Below are 17561 nucleotides of genomic sequence, written 5' to 3'. Positions count from 1 at the left end.
CCTATGCAATGACCAAAATCTTTTCACACATCTCATAGCTCACGGTGGTATAGGTTTCGGGTAGTTACTGTTGATTTTTCGGCATCCTCATCTTCCTCCTCCTGAATCCCTGATGGCCCAGCATCGTCTTTTCTATACCTAGACTTAGCAGAAGACTCTCTGCATTCTAAATGACCTGAATCTCTATACCATTTTTTCACCTTCTCTACAGGGGCAACTTGCACTGCTACAGCTTGTTTCTCTGACCTAGCCACAGGGCCTGCCACAGGGGTTGGAATACATGCTGGGCTAGCCACAGGGGTTGGAACAACCGCCGGGTCTGTCACAGGAGCTGGGATGACCGCTGGGGCCATCACAGGAGCTGGAACGACCGCAGGAGCTGGAATGGCCACAGGAGCTGGAGAGGCCGCAGGGTCCATTGTAGGGGTTGGAATGGCCACAGGGTCTGTCACTAGGTTTATAGTAGCATCCATTTCAGCTCAAAAGGCATAGGCCAGTCCCCAGCACACTACAGTGATTTGTGTCTCTTTGGAACTGCCAGAGTCATGACACCCTTTTTTCAAGCATTCCACCATTTTTTTTAGGATTTTGCAGATGTTCAGGAGTGAATTTCCAAAAGACTGGAGGTGCCCACTGCTCTAGAAATCTGCCCATATCCTCCCACACTCCCTGTCACTCACAACTATCCCGCCTCAGTACAGATCTCTGGATGAGATTCCTAAGTAGTTGTTTCACTTTAAACAAAACCTGAAGCACATTCAGGAGACATAACAACAAGAACATGCTGGTCTGAGTATCCCAAGGATATTCAACATTTTGGAGAACTATCATAACTAGCTCAGATGATAAGAGGGTGGTGAAGGAGAAAGGGAGAGTGAACAAGTAGGAAAAAAATATCTTCCTCTGTCCCCTCCACAGATTGGCTCCCTGACAAAAAAAAAGTCAATAGGTGTAATTGCTATAGTTTCCGAGATATGGTTTCCAAAGTATAGAGTTGACGACAGTGCTGAGTACAAATACCAGGTTAGTCTCATGACCAGCAATTTCATCATATCATAAGCCATTGTTACACCCCTCCCAGTTCCTGCTGCATCCCTAGCCTGCCCACTGGCAGGACAGAGTGAGAAGCTGAAAACTCCTTGGCTTAGTGTAAGCACTGCTCTGCAACAATTAAAACATCGGCGTGTTATCAGCACTCTTCTCATCCTAAGCCAAAACATAGCACCCTACCAGATATTAGGAGGAAAATTAACTCTATTCTAGCTGAAACCAGGACAAGTTTCAAAAGCTGATGAAAAATAAAGCTTTATTTCATAACAGATTTCTATCTTAGGTTTCATAGCTTTTTTTATCTAAGTATTTTCTATGAGTCTAATCTAAATATTCCATCCCATATGTTGTGATTTCAGCACTGCATATGTCTGTGCAGAAGCTCCTGTTTGGCAGCTCGATTCAGCTGCAATTTCAGCAGAAGTTTCAGGTTACTTTTCCAATTGAATTTTGCACATTGAATCTAGTGCACATATCACTTGAAAAATATTATAATATAACACGTTATGAGAAGCCACACTTATTAAGCATGACAGAAAAAAAGTTCAAGATTTGCCATATTCTTGGAGAAAAAAAAAAAGTGGAAGAAGTCTTTCTCTCAGCAGTTTCCTAGTAAGAACCTGATGCTTCTTGATGACTTTGTGAACCATTACATAACATCTGTTTATGTTACCGCTAGCTCACAGAATCAGATTTATAGTCTATGCTTAAAAAATCTCAGTGGTTTGTCATACAGAGATGCGATCTTGTTTTATGTATATCAGATTTACTGCAAAATGAAACAGTAATACATTTAGATTAGATCCTTTAGGGCACTCTGAACTATACCTATTTCTATATCCTTGACTGGAAGGACAATAAATGGACCGATAAACTGCAAACCATAAGGCAGAGTGAGAAAGGCAGAAAAGCTTTAGTGAAACATTCAAAAGATTTTTTTCCAAATAGGAAAAAAAAATTCTCAATCTATGTTCCTATTAAAATTACAGAACAACAGACAAGAATTTCCAGAATGAAAACATACAATGGAACACAAAACTTCAAACTGAGATTAAATAGCACTCTATTTGTCCAAAGCTTAGTGCATCTAAAAATATCATAGAGAAAAATGGCAAGCTAGCATTAAGAAAAACAAATCTTTGAACTTAATTTCACGTATATGAAAAGAGATCACCAAAATACAGTGAGAAGTCCATGATTTAACATGCAGTGGCATCAGTCCTACTTTAAGATGTACATACCTGCCACTACCACAGGACTCCAAGACTGTAGTTTAAACAACAACAACAAAAAAATCAACTCTAAATCTTTGAATCTTCCTTCTAAAGGACTAAAACTGAACAAGCATGGACTTTTTTTTTTTCTTTTTTAATAGCAGATGTAGGTAAGATTTCTTAGAGGGAACCTGCAAGTTTATTCAAAAACTAGACTCTCAACTGTCTTGTTTGACCACCAGAGCAGATTAAAGCTTCTTTTTTTTTTTAAAAAAAAAAAAAAAAAAACTTTGGAGGAAATGGTTGGAAATGTTGTTTAACTCATTAAGATCCAGCATAAAAATCTCTTTCTTTCAGTCATTTGGATTTATTTCAAGGCTGAGGGACTTGATTAGAAATGCATAAAGAACTGTTGATCTGAACGTGATACTCCGACAACCTTTGCATTATTTGTGTACCAGGTGTTGACCTATAAGAAAGCAAAGCAGATAGAAATTGCAAAGACATGAACTGCCATTACTATTATAATAGTAATGTGGGGTGTGAAAATCCCACTCAATCTCTAGGGCCTGCTTTAACCCTTGTAGTACTTGTGAAATGAAATGACGTCCTTGATCTGAATCAATGTTTTCAACTATCCCATATCTAGGGACTATTTGCTCCAGTGATACCTTAGCCACCGTGTTCGCAGTGGCAGATACTGAGGGGAAAGTGTACGTCCATCCAGTCAGGTGGTCAATTAGGACCAACAAGTACTTAAGTCTCCCTACTTTAGGTAACTCAGTAAAGTCTACCTGTACACTTTGGAAAGCTTGAATCCCTGGTTCCCGCCCCCCTCTAGGTGGGTTACGGATGACCTTTTTATTTACCTTTTGACATATGGTACATCCTCTGCATATTTGCTTCACTGAAGTGTATATTCCTACACAGTCATACTTTCTTAGCACAACATCACACATTGCTTGCACCTCCCAATGACTCTCTTGATGTAAAACAGTTAATATTTGCCTCACTGGTGCTTTATTCAGCATTTCTCTCCCATCAGGGAGTATCCATTTTCCTTCAGACTTCGTGGCTCTTGATTCCTTAAGAAAAAAATATCTTTCTTGTAAAACTTTTTAGTTCTTTTTAGTTTTCCACAATTCCCTGAATCCTCTCTGGATTTATTCTTCGTTTTCCTTCAGACATTAGATGCCTTAAATACCTGACTTCTCTTTCTACATATGGTAATTTATTTTTCAATACTCCCAAGCCCTAAGGTAAAATTGTCCATCTGTATTGTTGCTTCCGCCCCCATTTCAGGGTCTTTCCAGTCAGAGGTGAATATTATCTTTGCTCTCAGGGCCTGAGAGCACTCCATTCATAACACTGTTATTCCAGCCTAACAATTTACTATTTGAATGCCCAATTTAATCATCAAATCCCTTCACAAGTTAGTCCCTACCTTGGGTAGATACAGTAATTGCCCAGTGATCGTTTTATCCCCTAGTCTCAGCTTGGTATCCCCCAAAGGTGGTACTGTTATCCCAGCCTCTTCTACCCCCATCACTTTTTAGGGTTTCATTAGTGAATTTAAGCCCTGATTCTTTACAAGCCAGGAATGACCTAGCTGCCCCAGTGTATTGGGTTTGATGGCAAGGTTCGGGGGGGGGAACTGCAGTGGCAGCCCCTGTGAGAAAAACCCAGAAGCAGATAAACCCGTGGCAGATAAGGGACAATTTCATTCGGCCCCAAAGGGGCCCACTGCTGCCCAGAGCCATGCCATGAGCAACACAGCCTGTGCCTCTTTGAGAGCCCATCCAAGAAAACAAACAAACAAACAAAAACCTGCTGCTCAAAAGCAGCTGGGAGAGCAAGGTGCAAGAAACCTCCCCGCAGACACCAAAGTCAGTGCAGAAGGAGGGGGAGGAGGTGCTCCAGGTGCCGGAGCCAAAGCCTCCCTGCAGTCTGTGGAGAGGCTCCCTGCCCCTGGTGGAGTAGGCTGTCGTCGTCCCCCCCATCCCCCCCCCTTCCCGATACTTGGGAAAACTGACCAAACACCACAGCAAATATACCAAAACTTCTAGACTGTTACTTAGATAATGCCTACATCCCCTTTCCCTGCTCATTCAACTTCAAACAGCTCTGTCAAACACTACATACCACACCTTTAACACCTTCAATAACGCTTTTTAACACTTCTTTTTATCGTTCTCCAGCCTGTACTTTCACCAAAGGCTCAGTCATTGGCCAACCTAATTCCATACCTTTCCCCCTCCTGGATGCTGAAACAACATATCAGTATACCATATTTCATCCCATTTTCCTTCTTTCCTCCTTCTTCCACTCCAGATATTCCTATTTGAAGTGGCCAGCCTGGCCACACTTAAAACATCTTATCAAAGCCCGTCCCTGCTAGGATTCAGGCTGCAACACATCCGCTAAAAATTTTATCCAACCAGCTTGTCGTCATATCTTTCTCTTCCTGTTCTGCATCTCATTCTACTTGAGTCAACTGTTCTATATCATGTTCTACATCAATAGTCACATTTGGAATGTGGATGCAGCAATGATCAATACGATCTTTTAAAAATCCTCACGCTCCATGTTCCTTTAATAAGAGTGTATCTAATGCCAATCGGTTCTGTAGAGTCATTTTAGTTATAGCTTGTAGTTGGATATTAAAATCTCTAAAACCCTCTTTTGTGGCTCTCGCGAGCCTACTTACTTGTCCTGTAAGTTTGCAGATCATCTCCCTATTTCGGTAAGTAGCTACCGGTGCTAACAGGAACTCTAGTGCCCAACTAAATTTTACTCCACTCGAGGGTTCATGCCATATAGCTTCATATGCCCCTTCTTCTAAACTTCTTTTTGTTCTACTAATTTGTGGGCTTTCCAATTTTCCTTTAAAAGGAAACTTTAAAGCCTTTCCCTTCCATCCATCTTTCACTCCTGTATTGTCCCTGATTGTATTTATGTATTGTCGTGGTTCCGCTCGAGTGGGCAGCCGAGCTCCACCACAGCCGCTCTCTCACTCCCCCTCCTCAAAGAGGAATGGGGAGAAAATATGTGAAAAGGACTCAAGGATTGAGATAAGGACGAGAAAATCACGCAATAATTATTGTAACGGGCAAAACAGACTCGGCATAAGGAGATAGTAAGATTTATTGCCTACAACTAACAAGCGAGAGAAGTGAGAAAACAAAGGGAAAAAAAAAACAAAAGCACCTTCCCCCCCCATCCACCCTCTTCCACCTCCTCCCCCCGAGCGGCGCAGGGGAACGGGGAATGGGGGTTATGGTCAGTCTACAGCACTTCTTCTCTGCCGCTCCTTCTCGGTCACTCTCGTCCCCTGTGCTGTGGGGTCCCACCCACGGGATGCAGTCCTTCCTGAACTGATCCGGCGTGGGCTTCCCACAGGCAGCAGCTCATCCAGAACTGCTCCAGATATGGGTCCGTACCACGGGGTCCATCCCTCAGGAGAAAACTGCTCCAACCTGGCTCCCCTACGGGCAGCAGCTCCTGCCAGGTCACCTGCTCCTGCGTGGGCTCCTCTCCACGGGCTACAGGTCCGGCCCGGAATCTGCTCCGGCAGGGGTCTTCCACAGGCGGCAGCCTCCGTCGGTGCAGGGCCACCTGCTCCACCGTGGTCTCTTCCACGGGCTGCAGCGTGGAACCCTGCTCCACCGTGGTACTCCATGGGCTGCAGGGGGACATCCTGCTTCACCATGGTCCTCACCACAGGCCGCAGGGGACTTCTGCTCCGGCGCCTGGAGCACCTCTCCCCCTCCCTCTACACTGACCTTGGTGCAAGGCTGTTCTCTCACTCCCTTGACTCTCCCGGCTGCTGTGTGGCGCAGCGTTTTTTTCCTGTCTTAAATATGCTCTCACAGAGGCGCAAACAACATCGCTTATTGGCTCAGATCTGGAAAACAATGGGGCCCTTCCCAAACATGGGGCAGCTTCTAGATCTTTCTCACAGAAACCACCCCTATAGCCCCCTGCTACCAAAACCTTGCCACGTAAACCCACTACATGTATATTTCCTGTCTCTGTCCAAAGTAATTTATTTTCTCCCAAACCACCTGTAGAGAGATAATTGTTATTGGTTTATTGTCTTGCATTCCACATTCCAAAGTAACATTTTCTCCCTCAAATATTTCCTCTTTCTTATACTTTTTTGGTATTTCTAGGAACCCAATTACAAGGTATTTACACAAAACAATTATTGTTACCATTGTTAAGAACCCCGACATTGTATGGTTATACGTGCCTCATCTGTAGTTTTGTATCTCCGATTGCTCGCACCGACCAAAGTTCAGGAACCTTTTTCACCCGAGTATAATGAACCCAAGCATCCACCCCTTCTACCTTTACAGCTGTAAAAGTAGTCAATAATACTTGATAAGGTCCAGCCCACCATTCTTTCAGGGGTTCTTTGTTCCAATTTTTAATATACACTCGGTCTCCTGGCTGAATATTGTGGACAGGGTTCTCCACACCAAAACACTTCGAAGTCGAGCTAAAGTTTTACCAAGAGATAATACATAATTATAAACATCCTGGTTCCCTTTTATGTGCATATTAGGATTTGGTTCTGGGGATTCATAAGGCTTTCCATACATAATTTCGTATGGGCTTACTGACATTCCACTCCTTGGCTTTATCCTTATTCTCAATAAGGCTATAGGCAAAGCTTATGGCCATTGTATTTTGGCTTCCTGGCAGATTTTACTAATCTGTCCCTTCAGTGTTTGGTTCATCTTCTCTACCTGTCCACTAGATTGGGGTCTCCGTGCAGTATGTAAATTCCAAGAAATTCCTAATAGCCTGCTTACATCTTTAACCACGGATGCAATAAAGTGCGGTCCCCTATCTGAGGATATGCCTAACGGTACCCCAAACCTTGGAATGATTTCTCTCAATAACCATTTTACTGTCTCTTTAGCTTGATTGGTGTGACAGGGAAGGGCTTCTGGCCATCCAGAAAAGGTGTCAACCCCTACTAAAAGATACCTATATCCCCTAGTCCTAGGTAACTCTACAAAATCAATTTGCCAGTAATCTCCCGGTTCTATTCCTACTCCAACTTTTCCCATTTCAGCATGTTTTCTTGCTACTGGATTATTTTTCAGACAAATCTCACACTTTGACATTACTGGTTTGGCCATTGTTAACATATGTGTAGAGATAATATTACGTTTTAAAAATGTTACCATTGCCTCTGCGCCCCAGTAACACTCATTATGTCTTGTCTGGAGTATTTCCCACATCACCAAGGGGGATAATACCACCTGGCCCGTAGCGGTTACATACCATCCATCAGAGTTCTTTTGGGCCTTTAGGAGATTTGCTAATTTCTCATCCTCTGGCAAATATCTTGGTTCCTTGGGAAGATTAAGATGAGTGGGGCCTACCTTGAGCGGTACCAAAGCCATCACACTCCACACCTTCCGAGCAATTTGTCGAGCTGCTCAATCTGCCAACCAATTCCCTTCTGATATCTTTGAGGTTCCTCCTTGATGGGCCTTTCAGTGAATAACAGCCACTTGTTTGGGTTTTTTTTTATACCACATTTATCAAATTTAACACCTCCTCTTGATATCTTATATTAGCCCCTTGTGAGGACAACAACCCTCTTTCCGTAATGCTTCATGAACGTGGACCACTCCAAAGGCATACTTTGAATCTGTCCAAATATTTACCATCTTTTCTTTACTCGGTTCCAGTGCTCGAGTCAGAGCTATCCGTTCCGCTTGCTGTGCCGATGTTCCAGGTGGTAAAGGTTTTGCTTTGATTACTGTTTTCAAGGTTGTCACTGCATACCCTGCATATCGTGTTCCATTTTCCACAAAACTACTACCATCAGTAAAAAGTTCCCAGTCATACCTTTCAAGGGGTATATCCTTCAAATCTTCGCGGCTAGCATGAGTATGTTCGATTATTTCCACACAATTGTGTTCTAACGGTCCTTCTTCTGGAACAGTTCCTAGAAATACTAGGATATAAATACTTCTGGATTTAACAAGTTAGTCATTTTCAAGGTTACATCATCTTGTTCAGTTAGTATTGCCTGATATTTCATCATCCAACTGGGTGATAACCAGTGGCCCCCCTTTTGCTCTGAAACGGTTGTTACCATATGTGGTACAAAAACTTCAATATGTTTTCCCAAGGTAAGTTTCCTTGCTTCCTGGATTAAGAGAACTGTTGCTGCCACTGCCCACAAACGTGAGGGCCACCCTGCACTTACAGCATTCAACTGTTTGGAAAAGTATCCCACAGGTCTTTTCCAGCTTCCCAGTCGCTGAGTTAGTACCCCTAATGCTAGTCATTGTCTTTCATGTACAAATAACTGGAAATCGTTTGATAGATCTGGTAAGCCCAAAGCTGGTGACTTCATTAGAGCGTCTTTAAGTTTCTTAAAAGCTTCTTTCTGTAATTTTCCCCAAATAAAATTATGTGCCTTCTGAGCTTCATAAAGGGACTTAGCTATGAGTCCGTAATCCATTATATATAGTGTTCACCACCCAGCCATTCCTAAGAAAGCCCTTAGCTCATGGAGATTTTGAAGTTCCGGGATAGTGCATATGGCTCTTATCCTGTTGATGCCCAGACTTCTTTGTCCCTGAGAAATCTCACACTCCAAATATGTTACAGTTGAGCAAACTATTTGTGCCTTTTCTTTTGAAACTTTATAGCCACCCATTCCTAACTGATTTAAAATCTCAATGGTTATTTGGGTGCAGAGTGACTCATTCTCTGCGGCAATCAAAATTCATCTACATATTGTAACAACAAATACTAACTTATGAGTACCTGTATTTGTCCTTGCGTTGTCCAGATCTCCAGTTCCTTGGCCAGATGGCTTCCGAAGAGGGTCGGGCTATTTTTGAAGCCTTGCAGAAGTCTTGTCCAAGTTAATTGTGTCTTTCATCCATTCTGCGTGTTTTCCCATTCAAAGGCAAATAATTTTCTACTATCTTTATCAAGAGGTATGCAAAAGAAGACATCCTTTAAATCTATCATGGTAAACCATTTATATTTCTCTCTCACAGATGTTAACAATGTGTAAGGATTAGCTACTACTGGGTGAATGCCTTTTGTTCTTTCATTTATTGCTCTAAGATCTTGTACCAATCTATATTCATCATTCGGCTTCTTTACTGGAAAAATTAGAGTATTATAATCCAATTTACATTCTTCCAAAATCTGATATTTAAGAAATTTGTCAATAATTTTCACTATCCCCTGTCTAGCTTCTATTTCGAGTGAATATTGTTTGATTCAAACAGGTCTGGCTCCTTCCTTTAATTCCACCTTTACCAGTCGTGCCAGTTTTGACTTCCCTGGTACATCTGTTTCCCATACTATTGGTATGACTGCATTTTCTACTTCTCTTGGAATTTTAACAAAGGGTTTATCTTTGATCATCAGGATTTGTCCTATTTTAGACTCAGGTACCTTCATTAATTCTCCATCCTCAAAGGTTATTGTTGCATCTAATTTAGTTAATAAATCCCATCCCAAGAGTGGAATCGAGCATTCTGGTACATACAAAAATTCATGGCTTAGTTCCTTACCTCCAAAACGCAAATCAAGAGGTTGTAAAAATGGCCATTCCTCCTCCTTCCCTGTGGCTCCAACTATTGTAGTCGTCTTATTTCGTAATTGTCCTTTTAAACTATTTAACACTGAATATGTTGCTCCTGTATCTATCAAGAACCTCACTTCCTTATCCCCTAATTGAATCTTTACTAAAGGTTCTTTGGCTGCTTTATGTTCTGTATCTAGTCAGCTACTAAAATCTCCTAACACCATTGCCTTAACGGCTTCCTGATTCTGAAATGAATTTCCCGAGAATTGGTCTCTTCTAAACGGACACTCATTTTTCCAATGCCCTTCCTTTTTACAATAAGCACACTGATTCAATCCTGATCTTCCTCCTGGATTTCCACTAAAGTCTCCACGACCCCTTCCTATACTAACTCCCCGTCCTCTAGCAAATCCTCTTGCTCTCCCTCTGAATCCTTGGTTTCTTCTGCCTTGAATTACTGCTAACAGAATCTGTTGCTGCCTCCTAGTGGATTCCTTTTCTCTATTGTTGTATACTTTCCAGGCTATTTCTAACAATCTATCCATATTTCTCAGGTCTCCTCCTTCCAGTTTCTGTAATTTCTTCTGAATATCTTTCTGTGATTGTACTAAAAAGATAAGAGCTAACTGTGCTTTAGCTTGTTCTGTTTCTACATCTAGCTCAGTATATTTCTTTGCGATTTCCTTAAGCCTTTCCAGAAATGCGGAGGGAGATTCTGTTTTCTCCTGCCTAATATTATACAGTTTGGACCAATTTATAGTTTTGGGCATGGCACTCTGCACCCCTATTTGTACCCAGTCCTGATACCTTTTCAATCTTCTCATACCTTCCCCTGTGTTATAGTCCCATTGTGGGTCTTCCATAGGAAAATTCTGATCTATGTTTCCTGGGACTAACCCATTCTAGATATCCTCTCTTGCTCTTTCTCTAGCTGCTCTTAACACCATATCCTTTTCTGTTGAGTCCATTAATGTATCTAATATTACTTGAAGGTCATCCCAGTCCGGATTCTGGGTTTTAATTATCATTTTCATTACCCTAGCTACTTTATCAGGGTTTTCCCGATACATTCCTGCTACTTGTTTCCAAATTACTCGGTCTCCTGGATTAAACAGTACTTTAACATATACTGGCCCTTCTGTCCCTACTCCTTGTCTGAAAGGAGCAATTATGTTTTTCTTTTGTCTTCTTGTTCCGTCTTTCTCTCTTATCATACATTTGGCAGCACCTTTCTGGTCTCATCATCGGGTTCTATATGATACCAGGGTAGCTGAAGCTACCGCTCCTTTTTCTACTTCCTTCTCCCCCTCACTATCCTCGCTTTCTTCCCTGACAGCCTGCCCTTGTTCTAATGGGGCTGATGGTACTACTTCCAAATATATATTTCCATCGTCCTGTCTATAATACATACCATTCTCTAACGCTTGATGCCCTATACAGCGCTTTTCTCCTGTACATGTTTTGCATTGCTCATCAACAATTATTTCAGCCATCATTATCCCGCAAGCATGTTGCCACTCGGGCTTATCTCGCAAATAGAAAAATAATTCTACATATGGAATCTCATCCCACTTGCCTTCTTGCTTACAAAATAACATTAATTGTAAGATAGTATTGTATTACAAAGTTCCATTTTCTGGCCAACTCTCTTGATCTTCTAGTTCATACTGTGGCCACCAAACATTACAGTAATCAACTAGTTTACCTTTTCGTAACTCCTGTCCAAAGCCTCCCTCCTTCCAGTGTGCTAGTAAACAGCCCAAAGGGGAAGATCGTGGTATGGGAGTATTGCCACCCAAAATACATTTGAGTTTTTTTATTTGGAACCACAGCATATAGCTATAACCTTTTACCAAACCAGACCACTGTTGCCGAACCTGAAGCGCTTTTGCGACTGTCTTACATATGACACCTAGGCTTACCCCAGGAATTCCCTAGCCCAACCGTGCGTGGCTTGCGCCGCATCTGACTGGCAGGCTCCCAGGTCAGATCAGTACTGATTACCAGAAAGCACCTTTTCTCTTACCCTTCCAGAGGTACGTTGTGAGCAGCGGGGTTGGTCACGGCCGATGGCTCCCCAAGACACTCCTTGGTGCCGGCTGGAGCGTGATCGGTTCGCGAGCAGCCTCAGCAATGCCCACAAGGTCCTATCTGGGTCGTCAAAATGTTCACGAAGACACATAACAAGAAAGTGATTATTTGAAGGTCCTTTATTTGCCACCGGAAGTTAGGGGCATGTCTTCCCAAATCTAACTTTGTTCAATTTGCTCACACAACAAACATTTATACAATTCAGAAAAATACATTTGCATAATACACTCGTAATCATCACTTATCTTCATATTCATTTGATAAATGTATATTCCATCTTCACAGAATCGTCTAGATTAGAAGAGACCTCCAAGATCACCTAGTCCAACCTCTGACCTAACACTAACAAGTCCTCCACTAAACCATATTGCTAAGCTCTACATCTAAACGTCTTTTAAAGACTTCCAGGGATGGTGATTCCACCACTTCCCTGGGCAGCCTGTTCCAATGCCTCATAATCCTTTCAGTAAAGAAGTTCTTCCTAACATCCAGCCTAAAACTCCCCTGGAGCAACTTTAGCCCATTCCCCCTCGTCCTTTCACCAGGCACGTGGGAGAACAGACCAACCCCCACCTCGCTACAGCCTCCTTTGAGGTATCTGTAGAGAGCAATAAGGTCACCCCTGAGCCTCCTCTTCTCCAGGCTGAACAAGTCCAGCTCCCTCAGCCGCTCCTCATAAGACTTGTTCTCCAGACCCCTCACCAGCTTCGTTGCCCTTCTCTGGACTCGCTTGAGCACCTTCATGTCCTTCTTGTAGCAAGGGGCCCAAAACTGAACACAGGACTCGAGGTGCAACCTCACCAGAGCTGAGTACAGGGGGACAATCACTTCCCTAGACCTGCTGGTCACACTGTTTCTTATACAAACCAGGATGCTGTTGGCCTTCTTGGCCACCTGAGCACACTGCTGGCTCATATTCAGCCAACTATTGACCAATACTCCCAGGTCCTTCTCCGCCAGGCAGCTTTCTAACCACTCATGTTCCAGCCTGTAGCTCTGCTTTGGGGTTATTGCGTCCCAGGTGCAGGACCCGGCACTTGGCCTTGGTGAACTTCATGCAGTTGGCCTCAGCCCATCGGTCCAGCCTATCCAGATCCTCCTGCAGAGCCTTCCTACCATCAAGCAGATCGACACACGCACCCAACTTGGTGTCATCTGCAAACTTACTGAGGGTGCACTCAATGCCCTCGTCCAGATCATCGATAAAGATATTAAAGAGGACTGGCCGCAGTACTGAGCCCTGAGGAACGCCACTAGTGACCGGCCTCCAACTGGATTTGACTCCATTCACCACAACACTTTGGGCCCAGCTATCCAGCCAGTTTTTAACCCAACGAAGCATGCACCAGTCCAAGCCACGAGCAGCCAGTATCTTGAGGAGAATGTTGTGGGGAATGGTGTCAAAAGCCTTACTGAAGTTGAGGTAGACTACATCTACAGCCTTTCCCTCATCCACCAAACACATCACTTTGTCATAGAAGGAGATCAGGTTCGTCAAGCAGGACCTGCCTTTCATAAACCCATGCTGACTGGGCCTGATCACCTGGTTGCCCTGCAAGTGCCGCGTGATGACACTCAAGATAATCTGCTCCATGTGCTCCCCTGGCACTGAGGTCAAACTAACAGGCCTATAGTTTCCTGGGTCTACCCTCCAGCCCTTCTTGTAGATGGGCATCACGTTTGCTAGCTGCCAGTCAACTGGGACCTCCCCCGATAGCCAGGTCTGTTGATAAATGATGGTAAGCAGCTTGGCCAGCTCCTCCACCAGTTCTCTCAGTACCCTCGGGTGGATCCCATCCGGCCCCATCGACTTGTGTACATCCAAGTGCCGTAGCAGGTCGCCAACCATTTCCTCGTGGATTATGAGGGCCACATTCTGCTCCCCATCCCCTTCCACCAGCTCAGGGTATTGGGTATCCAGAGAGCAACCGGTATTGCCCCTAAAGACTGAGGCAAAGAAGGCATTAAGCACGTCAGCCTTTTCCTCATCTCTTGTCACTAAGTTCCCCCCCGCATCCAGTAAAGGATGGAGATTCTCCTTAGGCCTCCTTTTTGTGTTGATGTATTTATAAAAACATTTTTTGTTTTCTTTAACGGCAGTAGACAGATTGAGCTCCAGACGAGCTTTGGCCGTTCTAATTTTGTCCCTGCACAGTTTCGCAACATCCTCGTAGTCCTCCTGAGTGGCCCGCCCTCTTTTCGAAAGATTGTAAACCCTCTTTTTTCTCCTAAACTCAAGCCACAATTCTCTGTTCAGCCAGGCCGGTCTTCTTCAGCGCCCACTCGTCTTTGGGCACGTGGGGACAGACCGCTCCTGAGCCATTAAGATTTCGTTCTTGAAGAGCACCCAGCCTTCCTGGACTCCTCTGCCCTTCAGAACCACCTCCCAAGGGACTCTACCAACCAGTGTCCTGAACAGCTCAAAGTCAGCCCTACAGAAGTCCAAGACTGCAGTTTTACTGATCCCCCTGTGGAGGAATGGTTAAGTGAAATAGGACATGTGGATGTTGGGCAGTTAGGAGGCAATGGGCTAGTGAAGTACCGTACTCAACTCACATGAGTCTGGCACGTACGCAGCTGGCTGAGAGCCAATCAGGCTCAAGGACACGATGCCCTTGAGCGATTGGGAAAGTCCCTAAGGCGGGATGGTGGCTAAAAGAAGGAGGAACTACCTGAAAAGAGCGGGAAATGTTAGCCAATCCTGAGCTTAGTTTTTGCAATATGTATGAGTTGATTATGTTCGAACTAGATAAAAGGCGACTGAGCTATCCATTAAAGTTGAAGTTCACTGTTCACTCATATTGAGCGTCTGTGTCTTCCTTCCGTCGACAACATCCCCCTCCTGACTTCGCGAAGAAAAGAGAACTCTACCGTTTTTGTGGTCGCTCTGCCCAAGACAGCTCCCAACCACCACATCTCCCACCAGTCCTTCTCTTTGAACACAAGGTCTAGCGGGGCACCTCCCCAGGTATAATCACACCCCCTTTATTAACCTGATTGGTCCCTTTATTTATCTCTATTTACCTTTTTCAGTTACTTAGATACTTTACTGATTACATTGGATTTCAATGGTATTTACTTTAGTTTCCAAACTATTCACCTAGCAATAATCTCCCAGATACTCATAATATTTATCCTAACTATCTGTTGTTTAGATTAAATAAGCACTTATGGTATACATTGCTAGCAACAATACTGGTTTCACTACCGAGGCACCTGTTGCTATGTTAACATTTACCAACACCTTCACTTGGGGGGAGGAAAACGAAGCACACACTGCTGCGAAAAAGGGGAAGCGACACTTTCCTAGACAGCGCCTCAGGTGACGCCTGGGGCTGCAGTCTCAGCATGCAAAGCACGCACGGTGGCATCCCCTCAGGCGCGAGTGCTGGAGAACTCGAATAACAGCCACGACAAACAGCTGTTTGCACAACCAATGGGCCCCTCACAGCCGAATTCCTTTTTACACACCTAACGTAAGGCTCCCACCACAGAAGAAAAGGCGAGAGACAAGCGGTCGCGTCCCCTTTAAACACCTCCTCCTCTTCCCCTTTTCACGTGGTACACGGCAAGGGTGTGGATTTCACAGTGCGTCACTTCCGTTCTTCTAGTGGTACAGTGGACCTCCGCGTGGAGAAGGATGTGAGTTTTAGGCTTTCCTCTTTTGCGTTGCTGGGTCTGTTGTCGTTTTATCTGTTTTGTCTTCTGATATCTGTCTGCTAAGAGTTCGATGCCTCCTGGGCGGCGCGCTGAGGTAGCCCTGTGTTGGGGCTTTCTTCTTCTTCTTTCCTCAAGTGTCTGCTGCACCCCGTGGGAGGGATGCCCCACTGGGGAGTGGGCTGGGGGTGGGAGGAGGAACCGCTATTGAGGAGAAGTCCCTGCGTTGGGGGGGGGAGGGGGGAGGAGGGGCAATGAGGTCTTGAGCGAGGGAAAAAATGGTGGCAAGGAGCTACTCGACTCCGTTCCTACTGTGCCGGAGTCGCAGTCTGCCTATAGACGGTTCCCAACTGTCCCCTCCCCACACTTTTTTTTTTTTTTTTTTTTTTTTTTTTTGGGGTGGGGGGGGAACGGGGGTCGACGATGATATGGAACTCTTTCTCCTGTTTTTCGCTGCTGCCCTCTTTCTGCTGTCTTGCCATAAGAGGACCTGGGCGGCCTTGCCCGCGACTCCTATCCGGGCCCTCGTCACTTGCCCTGGTGGGGGGGGGGGGAGGGAAGAAAGAGGAAGGGAGGAAAATGGCGGCTGGGATCCGCCTACTGGTGTTCCCAGCTCCTCTTTCTCTTCTCTTCGTCCTCGTGTGGTCTGTCTTTCACTCTCTCAGGTGGTTCTGTCTCCTTGCTCTCTGACTGCCAATCTCTCCTCAGGGAGTACCGCTACCCCCCCCCCCCCCCCCCCCTATTTAACTTCAATTTTTACCCCCCACCTTCCTCCTCGTTGGTGCTTACTCATCCTAATGCAGGCTTCAGGGTTATTGTTTGTGGCTCCTGGCCCTGCGTTATCGGTCTCCTTCAGCCCCTCGATTTCGTGTGATTACTGCTTGATTTTGCCTTGTCCCCTTCCAGCTCTCCTTTGCTCTCCATCCTGCAGCATGGCTTGTTTGCTCCAGCATATGGTGTTTCGTTTTCAGTGTTACAGCTTCCATCGTTGTTTTCCAAGCTATTATGACAGAATTTGCCCCACTTTAGAACCATATTGAGCCATTAGCATTGTTCAAACTCTGTTTTTACCTGTGCATGTGGTTTATTTCACCACTAGTTTGTTTAAAAACGCACATTTTCCTTTACTGAGATATGCTTCTCTAATACTTTCTTAGCCTTTCATAGCTTAAGTTTTATATTCAGTTTTTTGTTATGATTGTTTTTACTCTGAAAGAAAAATAAGCTGTTTTACTTACTTGTCACAAAGAGTTTCTAGTAGCAGGCAAGATGTTCAACTGCTATATCTTACCACACGTTTGCATAGTAAAGAAATGTAGAAACACCTGTCAGCATGCATTCAAGGAAAGCTGAATATCCACTTGTTTGGCAATTTAATAGACCCTAGCAACTGATTTGTTAAAGCTGCAGTAGAAATATTAATTGTAATGCTGTAGCTCATTGTAACTAAGGTTTTTTTTTTAGACTCGTATTATTGGTGGGAAGTTTAGCTTAGTGCACGATTATATAGCTGTTGCTTGCATATTCAACTAGGCAAAATCTTTGTGTAAGAATATAGATAATGCTTTGGCCTTAATAGCTTGTTTATGAATGTAGCATTGAGAAATCAAGTGAAGGATAGTAGTGTACCGTGTTCTTGGAAAGAAGTCCCTTTCTAAACAGTTTTGAAACTAAAACACTGCATTTAAGACAGTTGCAGCAAAAAAAAAAAAAAAGGAATAGGAAATGGTGCTTGAGATCACATGAACAGTGTGTATTAAGGCTTATATGAAAAGACAGGAAAGCTTAGGAGGGTTTTGAATAAAGTGATGATTTACAAACAGGTTTGAAGATTACTTTCTGGATGTAATGGGATGTACCTATTGTACAGTGTTCTCATGTTAGCTTTCTCTTTGTAGAATGCCTAAGTCAAAGGAACTTGTGTCTTCAAGCTCATCTGCCAGTGATTCAGATAGTGAAGCTGACAAAAAGGT

General features: G+C 44.0%; 1 protein-coding gene across 1 annotated transcript in view; it reads left to right on the top strand.

Moving 5' to 3' along the window:
• Window positions 1-15536: 15536 nt before the first annotated feature.
• The window catches only part of LOC309889551 (activated RNA polymerase II transcriptional coactivator p15-like), a 32240-nt gene continuing 30215 nt past the window's right edge, over window positions 15537-17561 (top strand). The window contains exons 1-2 of the mRNA XM_082782402.1: window positions 15537-15573; window positions 17487-17559. Of these exons, the coding sequence (XP_082638528.1) occupies window positions 17488-17559 (72 nt within the window). The 5' untranslated portion in view covers window positions 15537-15573; window position 17487. The remainder of the gene's footprint in view (window positions 15574-17486; window positions 17560-17561) is intronic.

This window comes from Aythya marila, assembly GCF_965140915.1.
Source record: "Aythya marila genome assembly, chromosome: W".
In the NCBI taxonomy this organism is placed as follows: Eukaryota; Metazoa; Chordata; class Aves; order Anseriformes; family Anatidae; genus Aythya; species Aythya marila.
The sequence above is the reverse complement of the archived record's forward strand: the minus strand, read 5'-3'. Positions and strand labels throughout refer to the sequence as shown.